This window comes from Anopheles bellator, chromosome 1 (genome assembly GCF_943735745.2).
Source record: "Anopheles bellator chromosome 1, idAnoBellAS_SP24_06.2, whole genome shotgun sequence".
Classification (NCBI taxonomy): Eukaryota; Metazoa; Arthropoda; class Insecta; order Diptera; family Culicidae; genus Anopheles; species Anopheles bellator.
The window spans coordinates 5,309,395-5,334,045 of record NC_071285.1 but is presented as its reverse complement, the minus strand read 5'-3'; the positions used below and the strand labels follow the sequence as shown (position 1 = coordinate 5,334,045).

Here is a 24,651-nt window from a genome sequence, read left to right as displayed (position 1 = left end):
ATAAAAACTGAGTGTGCAGTTTCCGCGCGTGTAGTTTCCCGCCGAAAGAAAACTCCACCAACGACGAGGACGACGACGTCACGGAGCGGTTCTGCGGTTCTGCGTCGATTGAGTCATAAAAAAAGACTCGCCAGACGCCATTATTAGCGCTGAGCTGTCAGCGCTCATTCGTGGCTCATTAATCAGCTCGCAGGAGACGAACTGTCTGTCTTTGGAAGCCCCGCAAGGAAGCGCGCAATAACACATTTCCCACGCCACCGAAGGACGTCGTTCGGTCCGAAGGACCGAAGGACGGTCGTAAAGAATTACGCGATGGTGAGGCCTCCCAGGGCTTTATGGGGTCAGGACCCACACGCACACGGGTTTGGGTGGCACCGTTAGGAGGGACCTTGGGCACGTCGTGCAATCCAGCCCATTCGATCGCCCCAACAGGTGGACCCCTAGGAGCCGCCGCCGCCGGCGAGAGATATCGCAGCATTTGATGCACACCGAATGTCCCGCCGCCGTTTGGGGTCGATTCCCGGCAGGGAGGCTCGAAGACAAGAAGCGGCAGCAGCAGGGGGGAGTTCGCCGGTGTAAACAGCATCGCTTATCGATCGATTTTCTCGGAATCATAATAATTGATAACAACGCCGGGGGCCGCCCGAACTTTTATCGTATGGAAAAAAAGTTTATTAGATTAAACAAGGGAGATAGTGAGAGAGAGGCCAGAAGAGAGAGAGAGAGAGAGAGGCATCGCGACAATGTTTGTTGCATCGGTCGGGCTACGGAGTACTGATATTGATTCACAATTGGCCAGTGGACACTATCGTGATACGCGATTTTAATGCGAATTGCTAGCTGGTGGAATCGTCATTCGGTTCGGGGAAACGGTTTTCTTTAGTTTTAGAGTAAATGAACTAGATTTAATCTATATCAGTAAATAGTAAATCTAATAATTGCAAACAACGCTAACATCCGAAAGGTGTCTACAAAGCACGGCCACGCTACGTGAAAGTCTTCTTTTAAACTGACGAGCGTAAGTTCAAGTAAACAACTGTAACGGTGAATTCAAACGCCGTTCTGCCATACAATGTTCTGTGCAAGCGTAAATGAAATGTTTCCCGCTCGCGGTGAAATGTTTCACCACCTGTGTTTGTGTTCGGACTCTGACTTCGGGAAACGTTCGGCGCCGAACATTTCCGAAGCTACAGGGTGTTTCATTATCGATGCACTTTTCCATTTGATTATAAAAAAAACTGCTGAATATTTTTCAATTGTTGAACATTTGTTTGAAAGGTTCATTCATGACATTTATGTATGAAATATAATTCTGGTTGCAGAAAATTGGGAAATATGAAAAATTTATTTCCAAAGTGGTAGGTCGTCAAATCATTCCGCAAAAGCACATTTCATTGAAGATCAATTCCACCTCGGATTTTGGCTGATTGGTTTTTCGATGAAATTGAAGCTGAGAACTTGGACGGCATTTGGTTACAACAGGACGGCGCTACTTGCCATACAGTGGCAGCCACAATCAATATTTATGTTATGCGAACATACCAGCAGCTATTGACAACCTCAAGACCCAAATTCAAGTTGCTATTGACGAAATGGGACCAGATCCAATCGAAAATGTACTCAAAAAAAGGTCGACCGAATGAACTACTGCCCAGTGAATTGCAGTGAACATTTTACCAAAATTGTTTTACATATTACATATCAAAGTTCAAGCGAAAAATTATTACATATCAAAGTTCGAAAAATATTCAGCCGCTTTTGTTTTACAACAAAATGAAAAAAGCATCGGTAATGAAACACCCTGTAGTTCGGAGAGCAACGGCGAAACGCTCTCTTTCTCAGTTTTCGGTTCGGTTGGGTTTGGGTTGAATCGAAAACGCTACCAAAGGGGAAAGGGTTACGAGGTGCACGGTGCCCGATCTGCTTTGTTGATCTCTAGCTGTTGAGAGTGCAAGTTGTGTTTTCTTCGTGTTCCGTGCTCCAGGTTAGTATCGGGAGCGTGTGATCGAGGCCCCTCTTGCGTGTTCTCTGTCCAAGTGCAAGTTGAGGTGAAAAATGCGAAAAAGGTGTACTCGTCGAGTTGTGTACTAACATCGCGCCAACAGCACGAGGTTTTTGGTGTGATCTTTGGCGTGATCTTCACCAGCTACCAACCTCTCCTAAAGTGAAGCTGTGGCTCATTCTTAGTGGCATCCAGAGCATTCGTCTTTTACGGGAAGAATCTGAAGGACTTCCCGTTTATCTCAGTTGCGATCACTTTTGTGGCCTTGCGATTAGTGTGCGATAAATAAGATTAATTTGAATATGCGTTGCGTTAGTGCGAAACTCTCTCGTGTGTTTGTGTGGCGGCGACGCCCGATGGCCGAAGGATCGAAGTGCTATTAGGATAGCTCCAAAATGATGCAGCCAATGATTGTGCGCGTGTGTGCGGCGCTCCTTCTGTTCCGGGGGAACGCAGCAGAGGCGGACCAGAAAAAAGTTCCCTTTTCCTAAAACAAAAAAACGGGTTGTTTCGTAAAGAGTCTCCCGAACCGACAGGACGTGGCTCGACGAAAAGAACGTGGCGTCCAGTGGGAGTTCCACAAACGCGAAACAAGTTCCCCGAAATTGGCCACCGATCGCCAAGTGACGCGCCGGTGTTGCTCCTTCTCCGCGGCCGCAATTGCATAAGATCGCGCGTGTGCCTGTGTTCGCGTCGCTGGAATGCTCTCCCTCCAGACAGCGCCTTTCTTGGGGAACGCTAAAATTGGCCGCGGCGCAAACGCTTCTTTTAAAGCCACAGGTCCCCCCATTAAACCGGCCGTTAAAGATTGGGCCGGTGCCACGTGGTGTGAGTGCGATCGTGCCCCGCACCAGTGTGTTGGTGCGATCGAGGGCTTGTTTCAAAACTTGTTTTCACAACAGTCCAAGCGCCGCCGCTGCCAGAGTCATCATGTCGGCCAAAAGCGCAGCTGCGGCCATCGCGCGAATGTTGGCCACCGTGTTACTCGGTGCTTATCGCGCTAACGAACGGCGCAATACGACTGGCGCTGCGCACTGACGTTCCCTTTCTGTGCCGGCGGTGAAGTCACTCCGCATATCGCGCGCAAATGGTCTCGCGCGCTCCGCCATGAGAAACGGTCGAAGGTCGCCGGCGCGAACGGAAACGGATTCTCGCGACCGATGAGGGTCACAGCAACCATTTTGAAAGCACAGCCCCCCCCAACTCGTTTGCAAGATCGCCACTCTTCTCTTTAAAGCGTCCTTCGATGCGCGCGATCCTCGTCGGCGCAATTAATGTGGGCGCCATTTTCCGATTGTTTCGATGATGATCTCGTCGTGCGAAAGAACTCGGAAATGCGCTCATCCGCCGGGGGTAGAACCGAAGTCTTAGAACGGAGTGGCATTGACCCCCTTCGACTTTGAAAGCGTGACCAATGTCTTCTTCTGCGAGCCCGCTGAAGTAGGAAGATTTGATCGTATGGCACTGATCAGGGCACTGATCAGAGAGCACAAATTAATACAAGGTTAAAGATTGACCCTGCCACCGCCGTTTGGTGCACTTTGGGGCACTAATTGAGCCCCCTTCTGATGGGGCTTCTAGAGGATTGAGGAACCATAAATGAGGTGATAATGTTTTGGAGAGGAAACGAGACACGATTGACGTGTCAATTTACGACCATTGTTCACCGGACTGGCTGGCAGTGAATAATTTCCCTCGTTCAAACATTCCGACACAGAACTGTGCCGACTTCCGGCGGTCATAAAGCTGACAGCTTGCTGGTTGTTTACGCGGCTAATGAGATGTCGCCCGAACCCGAAACGTGGGCGCTTGCTCTGGCGCTTGGTGTGGCCGTTTGAAATGTAAAGCCAGTAAAATAGGAAACGTGTTGGTCTTGTTTAGTGGCGGACGTGAAGGCGTTTTTATCACCGCACCGGTAAAAACCCGGTACGAGATCCCTACTTGATCGCTGATCGCGGTGCTGCGTGGGCCACCGAAACCCGGGCGATTGTCGTCGCGGTTGATCATTAACGCAACGCAAGACGCGGGAACGGCTCATTTTCAATTCCCAACACAGAGGATTCCGGGCGGGCGACAGATGGTCGTCGTTGCACGATCCCTGCGGCGCACTGTGACCTAAACCCCGTGGTGATCCCGGTTGTGCAATCGAACCCACGGAGCACACTCTTGCAGAACATTGTTGTTTAGTGCGTTTTTGGTGCGGTGAAATTCGGCTCGCGGAGTCAATATTGACTCCGTGTCTTGAAGGCCGAACTGCTGCCTTCGCCATCGCCACTTCATCGGCACTTTCACTTTGCTGTGTGTGGCGCGATCGTGCGCGCGTTCCCGCAAGGGTGTGACCGATTAGCATAAATCATTCGGAAAAACTGCTTTCCCTTTTTTCGACGCTCCGACGATGGCGCGGAAACTCACTGCGCGCGGTGGGGTTCTAGGACGGAAATACCCCCGAACAAAGGGTCCAATTTCGGAAGCGCCGGTTCTCTTCTTTCAGGACACCGAAGAAGGGAGCTTGCCTAGCACTCCCGCGGGTCAATCAACCCCTGGCGCCGGGTGTGATAAATGTGGCCGAAGTTAAAACAGGAAACGGTAGGGCCCCGTTGTTGTGTCCGGGGTTCGTGGTACCTCGCGGGAACCTAATAATTAATTAAGGCATGCATTCGCGCGCTCTGGGGAGAAACGAAGAAAGGGGACAGACAAACATTTCGGCCAGGAATCGAAACATGAAACACTCTGTCTCTGTCTCTCGTTTTGTAGGGGGCAAAAAATGGTTCCAAAGTACGGAATATGTCGTCGAGTCATGCGATGGGGTGAACAGGTGTTTTAGGGAAATTAAATGAGCGGTCAAGTTGAAGGGGAACCGGGCCTGGGCCGCGTGTTACTGTAGGCAACGGTAAGGCGCGGCGTTTTGGAACTTCGCGTTCGAATGGCACTAAGTTTAGTTGTAGTTCTCGGTAGTTTTGGGGTAATAACAAAATCTCTATCCGGAATGAAGCGATTTAGGAGGAGAATACTGCCTGAAGGTCTTGGGATGGGATCAGCCGAGGGTTATCCACTACAAACAGCTGTAGCTTCGAGGAGGGCCAAGAACTTGCGAACAACATTGCTTCCCACTTCTTTGTCCGCCAAAAGCGTCACGTTTCGGTTTGTCCGAATCGCCTTGTAAATAGTGCGACAGCGACAGCAAAGATTTACTGCTAATTATCTTACTTTAGATAATTTAAATTACCACCGCACACCATTAGTCTGGATCGTGTACTCCAGTCACGCGCTTGCTCCCGACCCGCCGAGATGACGGACCATTGAAAGTCGATAAAAATAGAATGACTCATAGAAAGAGTGTCCGGCTGTGCACAATGAACTTCCGCGCCCTGCCGTTCGTTGACACGTGTGTGGCGTGGCCCCTGCTATAATGGTTGGCGCGCAAACACGCCAATCGCGCCATGGGCATAATGGGCGGTGCGACACCTGCCAGAGCCAGAGGGGGGTCTGAGTGTAGGACCCGTGGGTCGTACTGTTTATTTTCCCGTCCCGACTTCCGGCAAGAGAAACAGAAAAACACAGAAAGTTCACGGCGAGAGTGATGGGTCGAACCGGACAGGACAGGACTGGCGCAGGTGAACTACGGTTTTACACTTCCTAATGTCCTGGGTCAATCACCTATATGGCGTGTCTCCCCGTGGGTCCGTACGCGCGCCACCTAATGGATCGCTATCAGTCCGGTAGTAATGAGTTCTCGCTGCGTTCAAATTCATCAAGACGACGCTTTAAACTTGTTTTTGCAGTGTCCACGCACATTAACCGTTGCGGGTTGACACCGCGAACCGGTGTTCTTGACGTGTTCTGGTACGGGACCCATGCTAATGGGATGCTAATGAGATTTTGGGTGACTGGACCCCGGACGTTGAATAGATTTTGGGGGCTATTTTGGGTTGCTTCGGTTTCGGTGCGTGGATAGTGACCCGATTCAGCCCTACCAAATACCGGTTACTGCATCATCCAACGGGAAGACCTTTTGCCTGTGGTCCCGAAAAGGGACCAGTTTTGAACCTCGCTTCCTGTAGCAAGAATGTTGGAACACTTTTATTGGCCAAAGATCCCACAAAGAGTTGATTAATAACAGGTTGGGCTGCCGAGGAGGGCCACATAGTTTGAAGAACTGGATGCCCGGGGCCATAAGGTTCCATCATAACCTCTCTCTCTCTCGGTGCCGCTGAAAGTTTTGTGGTTTCCGGAAAGGAATTTCCAGACCCTCTCTGGGGTCGGGTCGGGTTCAGTTGGCAGCGTGTTTTACGTGCCCGAGGCTGCATGATACGTCTCAAGAGGCCGGAGGCCGATTGCCAGAGAGGTTTCTGCATATCGCGAAAGTTGCATAATGTTGAGCGGAGTGATCTAGCAGAGAGTGTTTTTATTGCGGTTTTATGTTGACGGTTTTGTCGTGTGGGCCAGAGTGTCGCCAGTGTTTGATGATCTTTGATGAAGATTGCGGCCTCACAAAACACTTTATGAATGTTACCCAACACGTGGGGATCGGCTCCCTTGAAATGTGTCTGGATGTTTGCAAATGATTGATCATATTAATCTTCCACAGAGAACTAGTTTCCTTCAGTGTTTGAGTTCCAGGTATATAATGCGAGTCACGAGCATAGACACAGCAGCCCTCTGGCGGTGAAGGCAACAGATTCCAAACCTATGACCAATGCGGCAAGAATGTCACGATCACCCTGTCGAAGGTAGCAGGAACCCTAGTGACTGGGAGAATGATTCAATCGTTCCATACCCAATCATCGGACAGTGAGTCGAGCGGAACTCGCACCTTTCAACTCGTCTTATCGCAGCCAGTGACACTTAAAAATGTCACAACACCTTGCAGATAACGAAATTCCCGAAGCGCTCGGACAAGATCTAATGCAAATTTTACGCCACCGATTGATGAGGTATTTAGCATACCGATCGGGCGTGATGATTGGCAACCCGTTTTGGGGAGCCCCGCTCAGAGTCGCACACTGGCGTTAAGTGGATTTCTCCTCATTATACCCGCGAGCCGGCGTGGCTTCAAATTTGTATCGAAAAGCGTTTGATCACGCGGAACCGACATCGCGGATCGTTAGCGATCGGGCGGTTCCGTCGCAAGGTGCGTTAGGTTGTTTGTTTGATGGTGGCGGAAAGCTGGTCTTGATGTCGGTCGGTCACCGCTACGAGGTTGTGGGGAGTTTCTTTGCCATCCCTTCAAAATACCTTCACGGCTTCGTTTAACTAAATAACGATCAGCTTTTAAATGAACCTACGGTTTTTGAGACAACATCAAAACGATGTGGACCTCCTTACCTGATGGGAGAGAGCTAGTTGAAGCCAAACGCCACACGCTGCCCAGCCGTCGAACCGGTGGCCGAGAGACCGCAGCAGTCCATCCATCATCAATCGAACAAAACGGTGTGATGTTAACGAAACGAAAGCTTCGGAGGGATTTGGTTTTTCGAAAGGTAACCGCTCCGTAACACGTGGGGCCAAAAACAACGGGGAAGCCAGTGCCACCACGACGGCTCTTGCACAACGACGGCTCTTGCTTCGGAAGTCACAGGATAATTGCCGTGTTTTTTGGTAGTAACATCAAGACCCTTTTTCGGTTTCCTGGACCACCCTCCCCCGGGGCGTGTTTTTGGGTGGGTCGATCGTCGCGACCGAAACAGACGGCACGACCCAAAACACGTCCCGTTCGGGGCGGCCCCTTTTTGGGGATCTCCTGTTGCCGTTTCGTAACGCTTCGCGTGAGAGGTGGAGCACGCTTTCCCAGGCCAGACGACATACACATGGGACCGGGGAGGGACACCATTAGATGGGGGATGGCGTTGTCGTTGCGCAATGGGCCGAGGGCAGCCCAGATAAGCGAAGCGAAGCTACGGAGCTCGAACCGTTCCGATCCGGTGTTGGTGGAACCGCAAACCGGAACCAGTCCGCGGTCAGGGACGCACCACGGTGAACGGCGGCGTGGAAGGTTAAGCGGAGTGGAGTGAGCGATTTCGGCATTGACCCTCCGCGTGATGACCACAGAGCGCCACTCACTTTTCTGCGGTCGCTATCCGGGGATCGATCAAGCTTCCTACACTCTGTTGAAAGGTTGGTCAGAAGATCCGTTGGCCAATAGGAATTCATCGGTACTTCAGGTCCGGTCCGGCATCAACAGCAAGTGAGGATCAAGTGTACGTGACAGAATGTGTGCGTGCGTTTGTGTGCCGTCAGCCACGACTGGACCAATCGCAGCGCGCGCGATCGAACACGTGGTATCGACGCGCTGACCTTGCCGTTACGCATGCTGATCCGCGCATTACATATTGCGATCATCGGGAGCCATCGGGTTGTTGTTTCACCAGCCACGGTGACAACGCCGTGGCCTTTGCCGTCCTCTGGCCTCCTCCTCGGATCGGGCTACACGAACGCTCACGTGGCGAGATTTTCATTAAAGTCAATTAAGCAATTGACATCGCTGGCGACGACGATCGCGGGCGCAGCGCGAGCCAATAGATAATACGGCTGAAGGTCACACTAGTGGCACACCGGGAAACACTGGCTGCGGACAAACAAAGCAGTAGTCGCGATCGTTAGAACGTACAGTCATTGCGTCTGCTCGGTATTTAGTGTAAACAGCACCTGAGTCATCACGATTTTACGAACGGGGCACAGGGGGGGGCCTAAACGATGGAGAGACCCGCGGGTCGCACAGAGTCCGGGAATAAACACAATTTACCGTTAAAGATGCTCCGGACACCCGAGTTTTCGTTCTCGAAGGAGGGGCCCCAAGGCCGTATGGTTAATGGTGTTTATGATGAGACTGACTTGTTGTTGAGATCTGTGGCGCAGTGGACTGGAACTGGAACCGCAAACGTTTAATAACGATCTTCAAGGCACGGTCGCTGCTCAAGGGCGTGCTGATTCGGAATTCGGCATAACCTCGGCCAACTCTCACTGATCCGAGCCCTCTTCTTTTGTTCTCGCCCTCTACTTCCATAGCTCTACTAACTGCTGTTGGCCATGGGTTCCGGCGGCCGAATGGACTGCTGCGGGCAGTGCGTGAAGTACAGCATGTTCGTCGCGAACTTTGTTATTTTTGTAAGTAGCTTCGGTGGGTCAATTGAACGGATGATCCATTCCATCTTCTGCTTCCAGATCGGCGGTGCGATCGTGTTCGGTCTCGGCGTCTGGACGCTGGTCGATAAGAACTTCATCAACGAGCTGCTCGGCACGAATCTGTTCTCCGGTGCGGTGTACGTGCTGATCGCCACATCCGCCCTGGTGTGTCTGCTGTCGTTCTTTGGCTGCATGGGAGCGGCCAAGGAGTACAAGTGTATGCTGCTGACGGTAGGTGGCGCAGCGAGAGCCACGCTATGCACTTGCTTCGGCTTTTAATTTGGCGCTTTCTCGATTTATTTCCGTTCGCTCACCACCGCTTCTGCAGTACTTTATCCTGGTGTTTCTCATCTTCGTGACGATGCTGATCGGTGGCATCCTGGGGTACGTGTTCCGGGAGAAGGTCTCGCAGACGATGGGCGACGAGATGCGCTCCTCGATGAGCCTGTACGGGAGCCGGCGGGCTATCACGCAGGCCTGGGACACGACGCAGGAGCGGCTGAAGTGTTGCGGCGTGAAGAGCTACAGCGACTGGCGTGGCGAGATTCCGCGTTCCTGCTGCCAGCGTACGCTCGACGGGTACAAACCGTGCAACGAGAACCCCAGCCCGGAGAACATCTACATCAACGGGTGCCTGGAGATCACGTCCAGCTACATCCGCGACAATGCGGCCATTATCGGCGGGTCCGGGATCGCGGTGGCCGTGCTGCTCGTGTTTGGCATGATCTTCTCCTGCTCACTGTTCCGCATGATTGAGTAGAGCGGGGCCTGAAAGCAGTCACGAAACGCACACATTTTAGCATACATCACCTTGTTTGTTAAGCTTCCCATTTCGTTCGTGTAGTAGTGCGTAGTAGTTGATGTGCTTTTGCTGTCCGGCGCCCCGACGCCGACGCGCCCAACCGGAGCAAAGATCTGTCGAAGATCCGTCCACAACTCACCGTGTTCCGTGTCTCTCTCTGTTGTGAGCCTTACTTTTTAAGCGATAGCATTATGTCTCGTCGTGGCACAAAAAGAGGATCGCCACGATCGCCGATCGCCGGGTGTGCTCGCACGCTCTCTGCAGCACCACATTTTATATCGATAAGCGAGTGTTCATCCTATGTTTTATCTCGTATGGTTTATGATTTTAACACACGTCCGCCTGAATCTGAAATGAGAGGAGATCACAAATGATCAGGCGGCGACGAGTTTGTGCTTAATATTAATAAATACGAACGCGAAGGCGTGCGCTAGCGTGCGTAGCGCTAAGAAACGAAACGCTTTTCACGCAACGTGTTCTTTGGATCAGTACTTCCTGCTCTCCTTTCTGGCGCTGGTGGTCCTGTTCGTCGGAACGGTGCTCGGTTACACGTTTCGCGAGCGGATCGCACTCGGGCTGCAGGATCGAATGTACGAGAGTATGGCGATGTACGGCCGCCGTCGGCTGACGACCGTTTCGTGGGACATGACCCAGGAAGAGCTACGGTGTTGCGGTGTCGAGGATTACGGTGACTGGAACGAGCGGATTCCGGATTCGTGCTGCATGGACGATTACGGTGCGCGGAAGCGACCCTGCCAGCAGCTGCAAACCTCGCTGACGATCTACCGGACCGGATGCTACGAGGCGATCACGCAGGAGCTGCTGCGTAACGGTGCCCTGCTCGGTGCCGCGGTTCTGCTGCTTCTGGTGGCCATGGTACCGACGACGATAATGGCTTACTATTTGCTAACGACGGTCTGAAGTGATCTTCTTTGATCGATGGAAAAATGTCATCTTTCGTGCAAAATAAACATCGAACCGATCGCGGTCTCTCGCTCAAGTGAAGGTGTTTATTGGTTCCGGCATTTAAGAAGAACTGGGAAACGCTTTTCGTGTCTTATCGAGCTATTACACTGGCCGCAGCCTCTCGTCCCTCTGGTTTAAGAATCGAAACTCCACGTTTCTAAGCGATCGGTAGGTAGGACTTGAGAGTTGATGGTGGTGATCGTCGAGTTCACCCTCGATTAAATGTAGGACCGTAACTTTTCTTATAAATATTTTGTTGGTTAGCAGTATGCAGGGAGGGTGATGGCAATAATGCGCCACCGTTTGTAGCCCCCCTCGTTTTGCTCTTAGTGCCAAGTAAATAGTTTCGGGTTTCGGGTAGTATATGATGCGCGCGCCCTCTCGTTTTTTGGCGGTGACGCGGCTTGTTCCCGTCAATTCTCCAACAGAAATAACCTTCATTGCTTCGGAGATTCAGTTGGTTTCCATAACTATATGCAGACAGTGGCCATTTATCATAGTGGCGTGTGTTTGTCGAACGAAGCGGTGCGCTCCTGGCACGCCCGATGGCGCGCGAACCGTTTCTCCCTGCGCACGCATCGAAAACGAAATATCACGAGACACACAGATCGACCGGAAGTAAGGTGTAGTAAAAGTGAACGCGCGCCACACTTAAACCTAAGCCATCGCAATATATATTTTGCGCCCACAAACGGGTTTGTTGTTGGTTATCACTTTCGCCTGCATTTGCCCTTTCCGTTGCTTGCATTCCGGTGTGCGTCTCGCTGGAAGCACAAAACGTGCCGACCCGCGATCGACCCCTAACGGGTACTGTGTGTGTGCTATCCTGGACCTCCTGCGTTTGAATACCTAACCTAAAACAGTGATGATCAAACTGGGTGATCGATGGTTTCGTTTCGAAAGAGTAGAGTTCGGATCATTCGGTTTTGGGTTGGCGAGTGAAAAATGATCAAACTTTCGTAAAGTTGTGTAAACCCAGTCAGCTCAGTGAACAACCTTTAACTTTGTGACCACACAGAAACAACTCCGAACCAAATGGATGGGTCGTAAACAAAAGCATTTTAGAATCGATCGTATGTTTAAGTCGCGCCTAAGTAATGGTCCTCTTCTTAAAGACGGATGTGTTCAGGCCCTGCACACGGAGCCCGGTGTAAGTTATTTGGTTAAATTTTGGAAGCTTACCCAGCTGAATATCACTTCAATAGAGAGAAGGAGATAGTGAGAGAGAGAGAGTTAACATAAAGCGTAAAGCAACACCGCGGCGTGTGCGTTCGTATGTCACGTGCAACATGCATATGAATGGGAAACGGGATTTCGCCGTTACGAATCGTTACAGAAGCGTTTCACATCGATTGTACGATCGCCTAAAATTTAGATAGAAATAAACCCCGGACCGGCGTCCCCACTGTGCGTGCGTTTCATCTTCTGTCCGTCCGAGAGTCGTTTCCCGTCCGCGTAAACCCCTCTTTTCGCGCTCTGTAAATACGTGAAGCGATTAGAAAACTGTCGAAAATACGTTAACTAGCGGAGGTGGTGTGCGGTGGCGAATCAGCAATCAATCGCCCCGTTGGCCGCGACCGTCGCGGCTGCGCTGCGGCGTGGCTAGGTTTGCCGGTGGAGCATGAGACTGATGATGCTGACGCCACACAGCACGACGGTGACGACGCCGAGCGTAATGTAGACGGACGTGATCAGCCAGAAGGTGAACAGGTACAGTGACTTGTTGCAGTACTTGCCGAGCGCCGGGTCGTAGTTGGGCTCGTAGATCCGATAGATCCAGAACGAGCCGATGATGAACCACCCGAGCATGAAGCAGTTGATCAGCGTCTGGGTCGGCGTTTGGCGCAACCGTTCGAGCTCTTGCTCCTCGCGGCTGCGGACACGCGTCGAGAGGTGCAGCAGCTGCTTGAGGACCCCGAAGCCACCGCCGACCAGCAGATACACCGGGATGTACTCGCCCTGCGGGCAATCGTACAGGTAGATGATCCCGAACACGAGCATGCACACCGGGATGACGATCGTGATGCCGAGGATGATGGTGCAGCCAACTGCGGAAAAGCCGGGGGGCAATTTTGAATTGGGGTTCAACCGGAAACGGGTCCGTGGTGTACTTACGCGTGCCAAGCACGAGGATAACGATGTTCTTTACAAAATCTAAGACCCCTTGCGATCGTTTGTGAGCTTCGCGGACGCGACCGTACAGCGAATCGTAGGACGGTGGCGGTCCCTCGATGTCGACCGCCTCCTCGTAGGTGGGTGGTTCGCCTCGCCGGGACGTGCTCGGTTCGTTACCGTGCGCACTGTGTACGGCTCCGGCCGACGGTGCCGATGGAGCATAGCGACGGGACCCTTCACTCCGGGGACCGCTTCCCGTTGTTGCTGCTGCTGCTGGCGTTTCTGATGGCGGTGGAACGGCGGCCGCCCCGCTAGACGGTGGTGGTGGCGCCATGCCACACGGAGGTGTAGTGGTTGTAGTTGTAGTGTTAGCGCTATCTAAATCCTCCTGGCCGGCGGGCTGCTGAAACATATCGGAGTACAGAAAGCGCACCATTCTGTGAGTGAAAGTGCAGAGACTGATTATCGGGGCTCGCTGCTGAACGTGTTGTGCCACCCCCTCTCCGCCGGCGGGGGCGAGGGTGGCCAGAAAAAAGGAGACGAAATCGCTTCTTTGTTTTGCACGCTCGGTCGCCGATCGGCCTTTGTGTGTATCGCTTTCCCGGGCTCGTCTGAAAGCGTTCGGCAAGCGCAGTTTTGGCATTGACATTCGACTGACTTTGGCGGGCTGTCCACAGTTCGATCGAAATTCGTCATCGGAGCGGGGCGCAGCCGCTAGCGAGAGAGCCGACTGGCGCGCCATCGTGGCACCACCATCGGAATCGTTGCGTACCTGTTGAACGTAGATATCGTGGTAGTTGCATACTTCTACCAAGCTGGGATAGAGCAAGCCACTGTTCGTGGACATTGTTGCACACCTTTCTGTGTACGCGGCGCCCCCCTCCGGGCGTCACACGGGCGCCCCGTCGCGGTCGCGGTGTCGGGAACTAATGGTGCGTTGTTGTTGTCCGGGTAGTTTGTTTATTGCAACCACACAAACGACACATACACTCACTGCACGGACACTACGCACCGTGTTCTACGCGTTTACGAGGCGGCGTGCGGGCAAAGGGACGCACTGGCCGATGATTCCATCCATTCCGTCTTATCGGTCGTCTTTTGGGTCGTTTTGTTTGTTCGCAAAACGGCCTAATGATGTCACGGCTTTTGACGTTTCTACACTTGCGCGGGGAAGCTGTCAAAATCGCACTGTCAGGCGGATATCAAAACACGAGCCTACTCAGACTTGGGCTTACACAACAAAAAAAACGGACTCCGGTAGTGTTTGGACAAGGTTTGCAAAATGTTTTCACTAAAAGTGCTGCCACTCCGGATGCTGCGTGCCGGCTCCGGTTCGTCCCTCCGCACCATCACACTGGGTGCGGCCAAAGCGACAAAGAAAAACGAGCTGGAGATAGAAGAATCGGACGACACAGAACTGCCCGTTACGTTAGTGGACGATGATCGTGAGTCCGCCGAAGACCGGGAGGCGCGGGTCGAGGCACTGCGTAACAAATCGCGCCTACTGCCACAGCACCGGAACATGCTGCACGAGCTGCTGCCCTACGAACAGTCACAGTCGTGGATTCACGAAACGGTCAAGTACAAGCGCATGATGCTGGGCCGTTACGGGGTCGCAGGTAGCCGTGTTGATCCGAGTGAGTCCGAGATCCACCCCGTTCCGGTTAAAATGCAGGATGATAATTGACACCATTTTTTTTTAGGACTATGCTTCCCAACGGCAAAGGAAGCACACGAAAAGGCGGAATACGATCGGGTGGCATTTCCCTTCACCCTGCGCCAAATGATGGACGCAAACGAAACGGCCAAAAAGGCACGCAAAGCGGAGATCGAGGCGCGCGAAGCCGACATTGCGCGCAAGCTGGAAAAGCTCGACCAATGGACGGCGGATCTGAACGCACGCATCGAGAAGAAGGAACGGGAGGCACGTGTGGCCAAGGAGCGCAAAGATCGGCTGGTGGAGGAAGTTCGAAGACACTTCGGGTTCAAGGTGGACCCACGGGACGAGCGGTTCCAGGAGATGCTGGCCCAGAAGGAGCGCGAAGACCGCAAGAAGGTGAAGGATGCGAAGCGCAAGGAAAAGGAGGACAAAATGATGGAAAAACTGCAGAAGAAAACGGAGGAACTGGAAGCCGCCGAGGTGGACGTGGCGAGTGGGAAGAAACAGTGAACTCATTAAACCTGGTCACCCTTGTTAGTGTGAACTTTATACCGGATTGGTCTCTGTTGTCGTTCTGTATTTTGGCTTCGTGTAGCTTAAATTAACTAAAATGGTTGCCACAGAGCGGTTAGCGTTGTCCAGCCTCGGGGTTGGTTGCCGAAATGAGAAGTAGGATCACCACCGGGACGAGGTACATCCACTGAAAGACACAAAGCATGCAGCATGAGATACTGAAGATTTTGCCGATAGATTTGAAAACTATTGTTTCTTACATATTTAGCGAAGAAGCTGCGATTATCCTTCGTTTCACCACGCTCCCTGGCTTCCCGTTCTCGTTCCATCTTCTGTATGAAGCTGGCCGTATCCGGAATGGGGGCCGTTTCTATGTGCTTCACATACACGTCGGTATTGAACTCATCCAGCACATCCACGTCGCTGTTGGACAGATCGTGGCAGTGGTTCGCGTTGCCATTGCTCACCGACTGCGTAATGCCCGTCACCGTGCCGGAGTGGTCCAGCGATACCCACAGCACGTCGGTGAGTTGCGATTTTGCCAAGGCGCACTGCAAACCGTGATAGACTGATAAAACATGGAAACCCGCATACCGCATCACTCCGAACACGTACCGCTTTGGTGGAAGTCAAAAACGTGGTAACCCCGTCGGAATCGGAAACATGTGCCTCCAGCCGATAAAGCCGGTTCTCCTGGGCAAGGCGTTTCAGTTTGTTTCGATCCTGCAATGATAGTGGTTCTTGGGCGACGGACACCAGTCCCGTGTTACGATTCGTGACCGTCACATTGCCCCGCAGCGTGAATTTGTTCGGCTCATCGCAGTCCAAGGCATGATACAGCGCTATGTTGAGCCATCCGTCGTACTCGAGAGAGTTCTGTGGGACGGTGAAAAAGATCCTTCTGAATAACTGGTCCCACGAAGAAGTGGCCCCAACTTACCGCTTGCACAAAGTGAAACGTAGAAGAAACAATAACGGAGATTAGAAATGCTATTTTCATTAACAAATTCATGTTGAAAAGTTTTTCTTCGCACAACCCGAGACCGCCGATGACAGAGCACCGTGTTTGGCAATCAATTTGACAGATCAGCGCATTGTTTTTATGGCGCGCAACAAAACGGAAATATTTCACGGAACATGCATGAATTATTTCACGTTCCCAACGGACCATAGTCACGTGCGCGTTCGAAATCGCCCAAAGGCATTTAATTTCTTTTAATAAAATAAAGAACGGCTCCGACACTTCAGTAGTGCCCACTGATTCCGACTAATCTACTATCAGCAGTCGGCATTTTATCACTCAGCATGCGTAATTGATCGCTACCGTATGACCGGACAGCACTCGAACTACAGATTGACTCCAAGACTTCAAAGTATGATATCATAATGAAATACGCAAACAAAAGATTGTGATTGAATTCACATGTTTTATCAAGTAAATTTGACAATAGTGAATTTCGTACTGGTGGTTCGTTGGAGATCTACCTTATGCTTTAATGTAAATAAAAGTGCCTAAGATGTGTATGGTCTTAACGCTTGTTTTTCGTTGCGAACAATCTTTTCCATTAAGTGTCCAGTGTGCTCGTTAAGTGTGACCCTAATCCCCCCAAAAAATTGGCAAAACAAAAGTGTAACAAACATCCCCCCTTTTCCGGGTTACCGGTCCCTATCACTAATGACGTAGATTTTCGAGTTGAACGCAGCATCGGTCGGTTTGTTATCGGTTGCCGAGCCGGACGGACCGACCGTGGTCGGTATCTCGCTGGGAATGTTGGCAACCCCCGCCGTCTTGGTCTTGCGGAACAGAGTGATGACGTTTTTGTTCGACAGATAGAGCAACGTGCCGATTACGAACACGATCCCGACTACGACGATCGGCACGATCACGTAGAGCTGGGTGTCCTTTGCCAGCGAGTGTGACGGAGGCGGTATCGATTCGTCGTGGGCGGCGATCTGTCTCGTCGGGTCCGTTCGCCACCAGTTCCAAACGCCACCGAAGTTGGCCGGATCTGCTGCCGGGTCGTGCGGGCGATTCCTTGGTTTCACCGCCCGCGATCGGTAGCCTTCAATGTTCTCCTGTATCTGGCGCATCCTGATCGGGTGCTCCGCCGCGATGTCATGCATCTCGCACGGATCGTTTATGATGTCGAACAGACAGGGCCTCTGCAGCGGGTTGCACTCACGGGTGGCAATCGCGTTGCTACAGTTGACGCCAGCGTGCCTTCGCAAGTATCCCATCACGATCGCGTCCAGTTGCAGCGCACGCCCGATCGGACTGGACTTTACGGTGTCCAGATACTGTGCGTTCCCGGGCAGTTTGTCTTGCGCGTCCGCCTCACCGTACCACCGATCGTTCGCTCCCTCGAGCGTCGTACCGTTCACGTACTTTAACCCGTTCTCCACGTAGCTCGTGTAGCCGAAGATTTCGTCCACGTTGTTCATCACCCGTTGGCGCGGGTTACCGGTACCGTAGGCCAACGCTTCCCACTGATCGATACCGTCAATGTCACTGGCGGCGTCGTCTTGCGGTAGACTGATACCAGCGGCCGACGCCAGCGTTGGAAGCCAGTCGGATATGTGGAACCATTGCTTGGAAACTCGCTGCGCCTGTCGAATCAGCGGGCTCCAGATGAGAGCGGCCGTCCGTACGGCTCCCTCCCAAGGGGAATTCTTTTGCTGGAATGGTGGAACAGAAAGTAGGAACGTTATGGTTCGAACGTTACCTTGTCCCAGTTTCGAGACTCACCCCACGGAACGGATAGTTGGAGCCAGTGTTGCTGTGCATTCCCTGCGTAACACCGCCGTTGTCGCTCAGAAAGACGATAATCGAGTTGTTGAGCATACCGTTGGCCTCCAGGCTCTGGTAAACTTCGCCCACACTGTCGTCAAGCTTGGACATCATGGCTGCGTACTTGCGGCGTTCCAGGTCGCCGATGTAACCGAACCGATCGATCGTTTCCTGTGCCGCTTGCAATCGATCATCATCGTTACCGGCGTGCGGGGCCAGGTGGGTAAGCACCAGCAGCATCGGATCGCCCGTACGCCCGTGCGATGTGATGATGTCGGTGGCGGCTCCGGTGAAATAGTCCGTTGCGTACGTCCCATTCGCCGCACGGTTGATGGCGAGATTCTGCCGCAGATCGTACCCTTCAAAGGCCGCGCCCTGTGAAGGCCGAACACGAGATGGGACTGAGATTTATGGAGCTCTTGCACTATTATTTGAACGCTGATAACGGGGCCACAGCGTGGCCGCGCTGTTTACCCAGCACGGGTCTTATGGGGTTTGCACAAAATTAACGGACGGACACGGAGAGAGTGCTCCGAGTGCCCTGGGGTTAAACTTTACTCTCTAGTGTCGCACTTTCAAGGACACCATAAAAATCTATTGCCGGGGTAGTTGGAGACCATCAGCGGCCCTTCGATTATGAAGGTAACATTTATAGATCATTTAAAAGAACTGTGTTTTCAAGGAACTGGTTTGATGTCTGCCTGTCCGACGATCGGAGAACAAGTTTCGAATTCTGTGAAAAATGGTTGTACACCTTTCAAAATCAACATTCAAGTTCGGTTCGGTTCGATCGAGACTACAACTCGATGGCCTCGGGAGTCTGCCCTTGAATGCTGCACAGTGCGAAGATCGGACCTGAGCCGAATTGATAGCTGATAGCCCTTAGAATCTGAAAAGTAAAGCTAATACCTCACCAAACCACACTTACACTGTTCATTTTCGACACGTAACTCCAGTAGTCGATGTAAGGCCCCAGGTACCCGATGTGGCTATCGAATCCCCGGTTCGTCGGCCAGTAGTGCTCGGAAAAGAAGCCCAGGTGCCACTTGCCGACCAGATGCGTCTGGTAGCCGGCTTCCCGGAAGTATTGCGGCATCAGCTTCTCGTCCAGCCCGAGACCCCACGGTTCGTCGATGTCGATCACGTAATGCTGCATGCCGAGGTTGATCGGATGCCGACCGGTCATGAGGGAGGCCCGCGACGGGGTACACATCGGGGCCGAGTAGTGCCGATTAAGGATGATGCCATCGTACGCCAGGGCATCGATGTTGGGCGTAGCGATCTGGTTCGACCCGTGGAACCCGACATCGTTCCAGCCCATGTCGTCCGCAACGATAAGCACGATGTGGGGCGGCGATGCCGCCTCGCGTTGCTTCCGGGGTTCGGCCATCGTTAGGCTGCACAAGGAAACGATGGCCAGCACTAGCAGCCTGACAGCTGCCATCGTGCGCTCACACAGTCCGGGGGATCGCCCCAAATTCTTGCCAACAGATTCGCTGTAACCTTCACTGGCCCCGTCGTTCGGGGTGGCCAAAAGCGCGTCTGATTAAATCACTTGTCCTTGCCGCGATAAACACGTCGCGGTGTCAAAATGTTCGGGAATCAAACAGCACTCAGCACAAAACACAAAACCTTCACATACGAACGAGACGCACTAAGTGTTTGTTTGCGGGGAGTCCAGAGATCGCCGATCGCCCGCACTGCACCGATAAAAACGGAACAAAATAAAGCAATTACATTTTATCAGATCAGTCCCAAGCACGCAACGACGGAGTGTCAGGGGACCCGGTCGGACGGTCGGTCGGTTGGTGTAAAGTTGCCGTTGGGCCTCTCCTTCTGGGGCGCGTAGTATCCCAATCAAAGTGTCGTTCAGGAACTGGCTGCGTTTGGTGCGAAGCGGTTTCTATTACTCGGTGCCTCTCGGTAGTTGCCGCAGTGCGTTGCGGTTGAACCGATCGGCCACGGTCCAGATCCGGCCGGGCGTGTACTCGATTCCCAGGCAATCGGTCCGTAGGGGCGTTGACCGGGTGGATTATCTCACCAGCAGTCCGGCGCGGTGGTAAGTGGCACTAGTTTTGCACGGCAAACAACACTGGCATCGCGTTGCGGATGACAGTCCTACGTAGTCCGGACGTAGGCCGGTCACACTATCGCTTGGTTGCGCGATCCGCACTCGCGAATGTCTGACGATGGACTGAGCATCGTCGACGCCAGCCTCGGGGACAGGCCGATCCAGACAGCGTTGAGTGGACGGCCTCGCTCCGGCCCGATGAATGCTTTAACCAAATTGGAAGACATTCGCACAGGGCGCCGCGTGTTATCGCGAAACTTACGGCCGGGCGCTTGTCATGTCTGGCTGTGAATGGAGGAAGAGGATCGTTTTAGTGGGCAACCGGCCAACCCCCGATAACTGGTTAGGTTTGGTGAACCCGGGACCTGGGCTCCGGGAGTCTCTGGAGTGGGAAGCTCTGTGATTTATGCCGTGGCCCTGTCGAGGGCGGCCGGTCGGTACGATTAACGTAGAAACGGTGAAGCCACATTGTGGCACTGGGCGATTGTTTCTTTTGAGTGATTTTCGTTTTGGGGCTCAAGGACTGGATTTGTAATAAATCCGGTTTCCAGCACTCCGATACTCAGGAGGGCTGAACTCCATTTTTTTCTACTTACAGCCGTCGCACCGCAGCCGCAAATACTTAGAATGCGATCACTAAAAGAAAGCCCGAAGATGCTCCTCCAGTTTCCCTGCAGCTCGCGCTGGAACGACGGCGGAAATTGTAGGCGGAACACGGAATGAGTCGCTGTTGTTTGTTTTTCTGTTCTGTTGTTGCACCGCTACCGTTTGAACAGCTGACGACAGTGTGACATAGGCCCGGTTAATTTACGGCCCCGTCCCGGCCGCGTGCATTCACAGTGCACGCTTGCGGTCGTTGCAAGAGGCGATGGGGAAACAATAGCTTCCTGGCCGCATCTTGAAACATTGGAAGGTACAGCAGCGGAGTGAAGTCACCGGAATCGAGAACGTTGTAACGCAAAGGCGAGTTGCACAGTAATTAGTATAGGGTGGTCCAGTGTTCCATTGGGTAGCGTATGGAATCCACAATGATGGGGACAATATCGGGAGATTGTGGCTGTCTGGCACGGAGCACCGCCCTCCGGTTGTCGTTGCCCTCCAAATGTCGACCAAGCTTTCAGCTTCAATTTGGCCGAAGAACCAGAAGAACTGAAGATCCTTCCTCATTTTCGAAGCAAAATGGGCCAAACAGTCACTTGTTGGCGGGTGCATTGGCTTCTCTTGCACGACTTCAGTCTGAGTTGAAAACACATTGCTTTGTAAGTTTTGAATGTTTTTCGTATTTTCCGCCAGCCGCCCATTTCGTAAATGTCAATGTTTATAATTTCCAGAATGAAGTTTGACGTTTTAAAAGTCAAGCAGCTTAAAATCCAAACACTTGATGGATCACCCTGTATTTTGTTTATTTACATATCCACATACGTTACGCATATCTAATCCGGCAAACGGTAGGATTTAATAGACTTGCCAGGCCTTGGAACAACAAATTAATTAGAGAACTATCATCGAATCTGAAAACAATTCAACCCACGAAGATAACACGATTTGGAAAAGGACGATTTCCGCGTTACGTCTATCGGTTCTCGTACCCTTATCGGGACGCTATCGGGAGAGCGCCAAGATGTTGGCAGGTGTTTCAGATTGAGCCAGACTGTTGATTGATGCAGTTCGCCCGGCGGGGGGCAAATATAATTGTTATGGCTACCGACGGACCCATCAATTTGGAGCCGAAGAGTAGTTGTAATTGCCCTATGGCCCCGTGCGCTCATCATCCCCTTAACTGACGCCTGATTCCGAGATTGAATAAAAGTTGCGCCTTGATTACAACTCCCCGGAGGTCCCCGAGGTTGATGACTTTTGCTGCAGGGGTTGTTGTTGTTGCGGTCGGAAAACATGATCATTAAACGGCACCCAAAAAGGGCACACAACCGGGGCTAGTCGGGCGGCTCGAGCGATCGTAAAGTTTTATATCTTAGCCCACAGCAGGTTGGGCAACCATTTCGGTTAGCCACTGAATGTAGGTCATATGCGGTCAGATCTGGTGCAGATCTGTCGCAGAGGGTGTTCTTATCATCAGACTTTATCAGTCCGGCTGCGAGAAACGAGTTTCACCGCTAAGCAAACGGCGAACACGATGGCCAGCGCTGATGCCGCCAATAGCATCGGTAGGGTGTTTGGGGAGCAAACCATCCGCGAGTCCAGTTCGTCCTGCCACCAGGTCCAGGTGAAGTTGTAAAAGGCAGGATCGGACCGGCTGTCTGGTGGTTGATTGCGTGGCCGGACGCTGTGCCGCCGGTAGTGTAGAACGTCGGCGTACAGCTCGTCCACGATGGCCGGATGCAGCTGGGCGAGGTTTCTCCGTTCGCACGGATCCTCGAGCAGATTGAATAGACACGGAGCGACGAGTGGTTCGCATGGCCTGTCCGGTTCCGGCGCATGGCACTGCACTGTGGATGCTGCTCGAAGACTCCTCACTTTATCCTGGGGAGGCAGTCGCAACACTCGACCAAGATTGTCCGGGGCCATTAGTAGTTCGAAGTACTGCTGCTCGGGCAGTTGATCGTGATCGGGCAACTCGCCCAACCAACCATCGTACTGGCCGTCGGCACAGGATCCACTGACGTACTTCCAGCCACGCTTCGTGTAGCTACTGTAGTTACACCGATCCTCTACGTTGTTCATCACAACGGAACGCGGTCCCGAACCGCTACCGGACTGCAGAGCGCGCCACTGATCCTGTCCGTCGATGGGACTATCTGTCGAGGGGATTGAGCTGATGCCGGCCGCGTGACCCAACGTTGGCAACCAGTCGCTGATGTGAATCCACTGCTCGGAAACGTAGCCTCGCGTGGCCAACAGTGGACTCCAGATGAAGGCCACTCCACGGACTGCGCCTTCCCAGGGAGATGCTTTTTGCTGTGGGGCGAAGGCGAACGATTAGAGTGGGTTACTGGACGTATCCAGTCCAAATACTTACCCCTCGCAGCGGGTAGTTGGATCCGGAGTTGGCGTGTATGCCGATCGTCGGGGCACCGTTGTCCGCCAGGAACAGGATGATGCTGTTCTCCGCCATGCGGCGTTCCCGAAGCGCACCGTAGAGCCGGCCGACACCGGCATCGATCCGCGATATCATCGCTGCCAGGGTTCGCCGGTTCGAATCCTGGATGTGTCCAAATCGAGCAATCTCCTCCACGGGTGCCTGCATCGGATCATCCACGTTGCCGGTGTGTGGCGCAAGGTGGGTCAGCACCAGGAGCATCGGTTCCGCCGTGTTGTGTTTGTGGATAATACGAACCGCTTCGTCGGTGAACAGATCCGTCGCGTAGGTACCGTTGGCCGCGTACTCAACGGCAGTGTTCCTCCGCAGGTCCCGACCGCGGGCAGATGACTGTGGGGAAGTGTGAGGATTAGAGCAGGGTGCTAAATTCCGGAGGTTCCCGTGCTTACCCCACTCATCTGCAGACTGTGGTCCCAGTAGTCGATGTAAGGTCCCAGGTATCCGAAGTGCGACTCGAAGCCCCGGCGGGTCGGTGTATAGGCCTGCCGGAAGAAACCGAGGTGCCACTTGCCGACCAGATGCGTCCGGTAGCCAGCCTCGTGGAAGTACTGCGGAAGGAGCCGCTCGTTCAACCCAAGACCCCACGGCTGGTCGGAGATAATGACGTCATCCTGCATGCCGAGGTTGATCGGATTGCGACCGGTCATCAGGGCGGCCCTCGCCGGGGTACAGAGCGGGGGCACATAGTGACGGTTCAGGATGACGCCATCGTACGCCAGGGCGTCCAGGTTGGGTGTGGGAATCTGGTTCGAGCCGTGAAAGCTCACATCATTCCAACCCTGCCGCGTGGAGAATCAGAATTGCCAGTTCACGTGACGAATGCGTTGCCGCGCTAGACTCACCAGATCGTCAGCTACGATGATGACAATGTTGGGACGGGTGGCGGCACTAGCTTCACAGCACCACCACCAGCCGCAGAGTAGCCATTGGCAGGTCACACCAAGTTTCATTACGCGATGAGCTATCAGAGCTGAGCTGTTGACACCACAAAATGGAATTGTGAAATCTGCGATCAACACCGATCACACAATCGACGACGAGTTGTGTAAGGACAAACAGACACTTTAAAGCACACACTTTGAGAGGGCCGTCCACTACGCGCGACGACGTTCTGGTCCAGAGACGCCGGGGCGACGCGATCAGCCTCCGGCCGAGGCTCGCAGCTGACTGATCGTGTGCGGAGTTCGTGTACCTAGCTTTATTACCCACTTCGGACTCCGTACCGCGGGGGTTTAACAGTCCCCTCAGGAAAGGATAAGATTCTGTCCGTCATCTAGAACTCGTCGGTTTGAAGCCGGTTTAGTACCAGACGATCCGGGGTGTGTTTTAAGTTCAAGGAACGCATTGTCTATCAAATCGAAGGCTAGCCAGTAAGGTGGACAGGAGGTCCGCCAGTGAGCGAGTTGACGCTTTCGATTTCCGAGAAGCATCCAAATCCCTTTCCCGAAAGTATCTCTCCCCATCCTGATCGGGTGCGTGTGCGCTCGAGAAACCTCAACTCATGTGGTCGTGCCTCAAACACCGGGGGGCCCGGAACACGTACATCGTTCACCC

General features: G+C 53.0%; 6 protein-coding genes across 8 annotated transcripts; 3 read left to right on the top strand and 3 right to left on the bottom strand.

Moving 5' to 3' along the window:
• The first annotated feature begins 1,943 nt into the window (after positions 1-1,943).
• On the top strand, positions 1,944-10,384 carry LOC131215077 (tetraspanin-11-like). Its single transcript, XM_058209453.1, has 4 exons — positions 1,944-1,984; positions 9,008-9,106; positions 9,164-9,355; positions 9,453-10,384. The coding sequence occupies exons 2-4, from the start codon at positions 9,029-9,031 to the stop codon at positions 9,882-9,884; spliced, it is 702 nt and encodes a 233-aa protein (XP_058065436.1). The 5' UTR covers positions 1,944-1,984; positions 9,008-9,028; the 3' UTR covers positions 9,885-10,384.
• Positions 10,297-10,847, top strand: LOC131208032 (tetraspanin-9-like). The gene is made up of 2 exons (XM_058200712.1): positions 10,297-10,314; positions 10,416-10,847. The coding sequence occupies exons 1-2, from the start codon at positions 10,297-10,299 to the stop codon at positions 10,845-10,847; spliced, it is 450 nt and encodes a 149-aa protein (XP_058056695.1).
• Positions 10,848-10,923: 76 nt separating this feature from the next.
• LOC131212125 (uncharacterized) lies at positions 10,924-14,120 on the bottom strand. 3 transcript variants are annotated; one of them, XM_058205913.1, is made up of 3 exons: positions 13,780-14,120; positions 13,008-13,410; positions 10,924-12,940 (listed from the first exon to the last, which is right to left on the bottom strand). In XM_058205913.1, exons 1-3 carry the CDS (start codon positions 13,852-13,854, stop codon positions 12,495-12,497), a joined length of 924 nt encoding a protein of 307 aa, XP_058061896.1. In that variant the 5' UTR covers positions 13,855-14,120; the 3' UTR covers positions 10,924-12,494. The 3 variants fall into 3 exon arrangements, with proteins under 3 accessions (XP_058061896.1, XP_058061974.1, XP_058062055.1); XM_058205991.1 differs by having other exon boundaries at positions 13,008-13,407; XM_058206072.1 differs by having other exon boundaries at positions 13,008-13,407; positions 13,865-14,120.
• LOC131212332 (large ribosomal subunit protein mL64) lies at positions 13,739-15,263 on the top strand. Its single transcript, XM_058206197.1, has 2 exons — positions 13,739-14,644; positions 14,711-15,263. Exons 1-2 carry the CDS (start codon positions 14,290-14,292, stop codon positions 15,175-15,177), a joined length of 822 nt encoding a protein of 273 aa, XP_058062180.1. The 5' UTR covers positions 13,739-14,289; the 3' UTR covers positions 15,178-15,263.
• LOC131212419 (ER membrane protein complex subunit 10) lies at positions 15,208-16,237 on the bottom strand. The gene is made up of 4 exons (XM_058206317.1): positions 16,121-16,237; positions 15,796-16,056; positions 15,441-15,731; positions 15,208-15,367 (listed from the first exon to the last, which is right to left on the bottom strand). Exons 1-4 carry the CDS (start codon positions 16,190-16,192, stop codon positions 15,296-15,298), a joined length of 696 nt encoding a protein of 231 aa, XP_058062300.1. The 5' UTR covers positions 16,193-16,237; the 3' UTR covers positions 15,208-15,295.
• A 411-nt stretch (positions 16,238-16,648) lies between these two features.
• LOC131207432 (uncharacterized) lies at positions 16,649-24,047 on the bottom strand. The gene is given in 7 exon segments (XM_058200082.1): positions 16,649-17,856; positions 17,927-18,343; positions 18,897-19,365; positions 22,357-22,955; positions 23,017-23,382; positions 23,415-23,876; positions 23,940-24,047. Coding segments are annotated over 7 exon segments (3,441 nt in total). The 3' UTR covers positions 16,649-16,836.
• Positions 24,048-24,651: the final 604 nt, after the last annotated feature.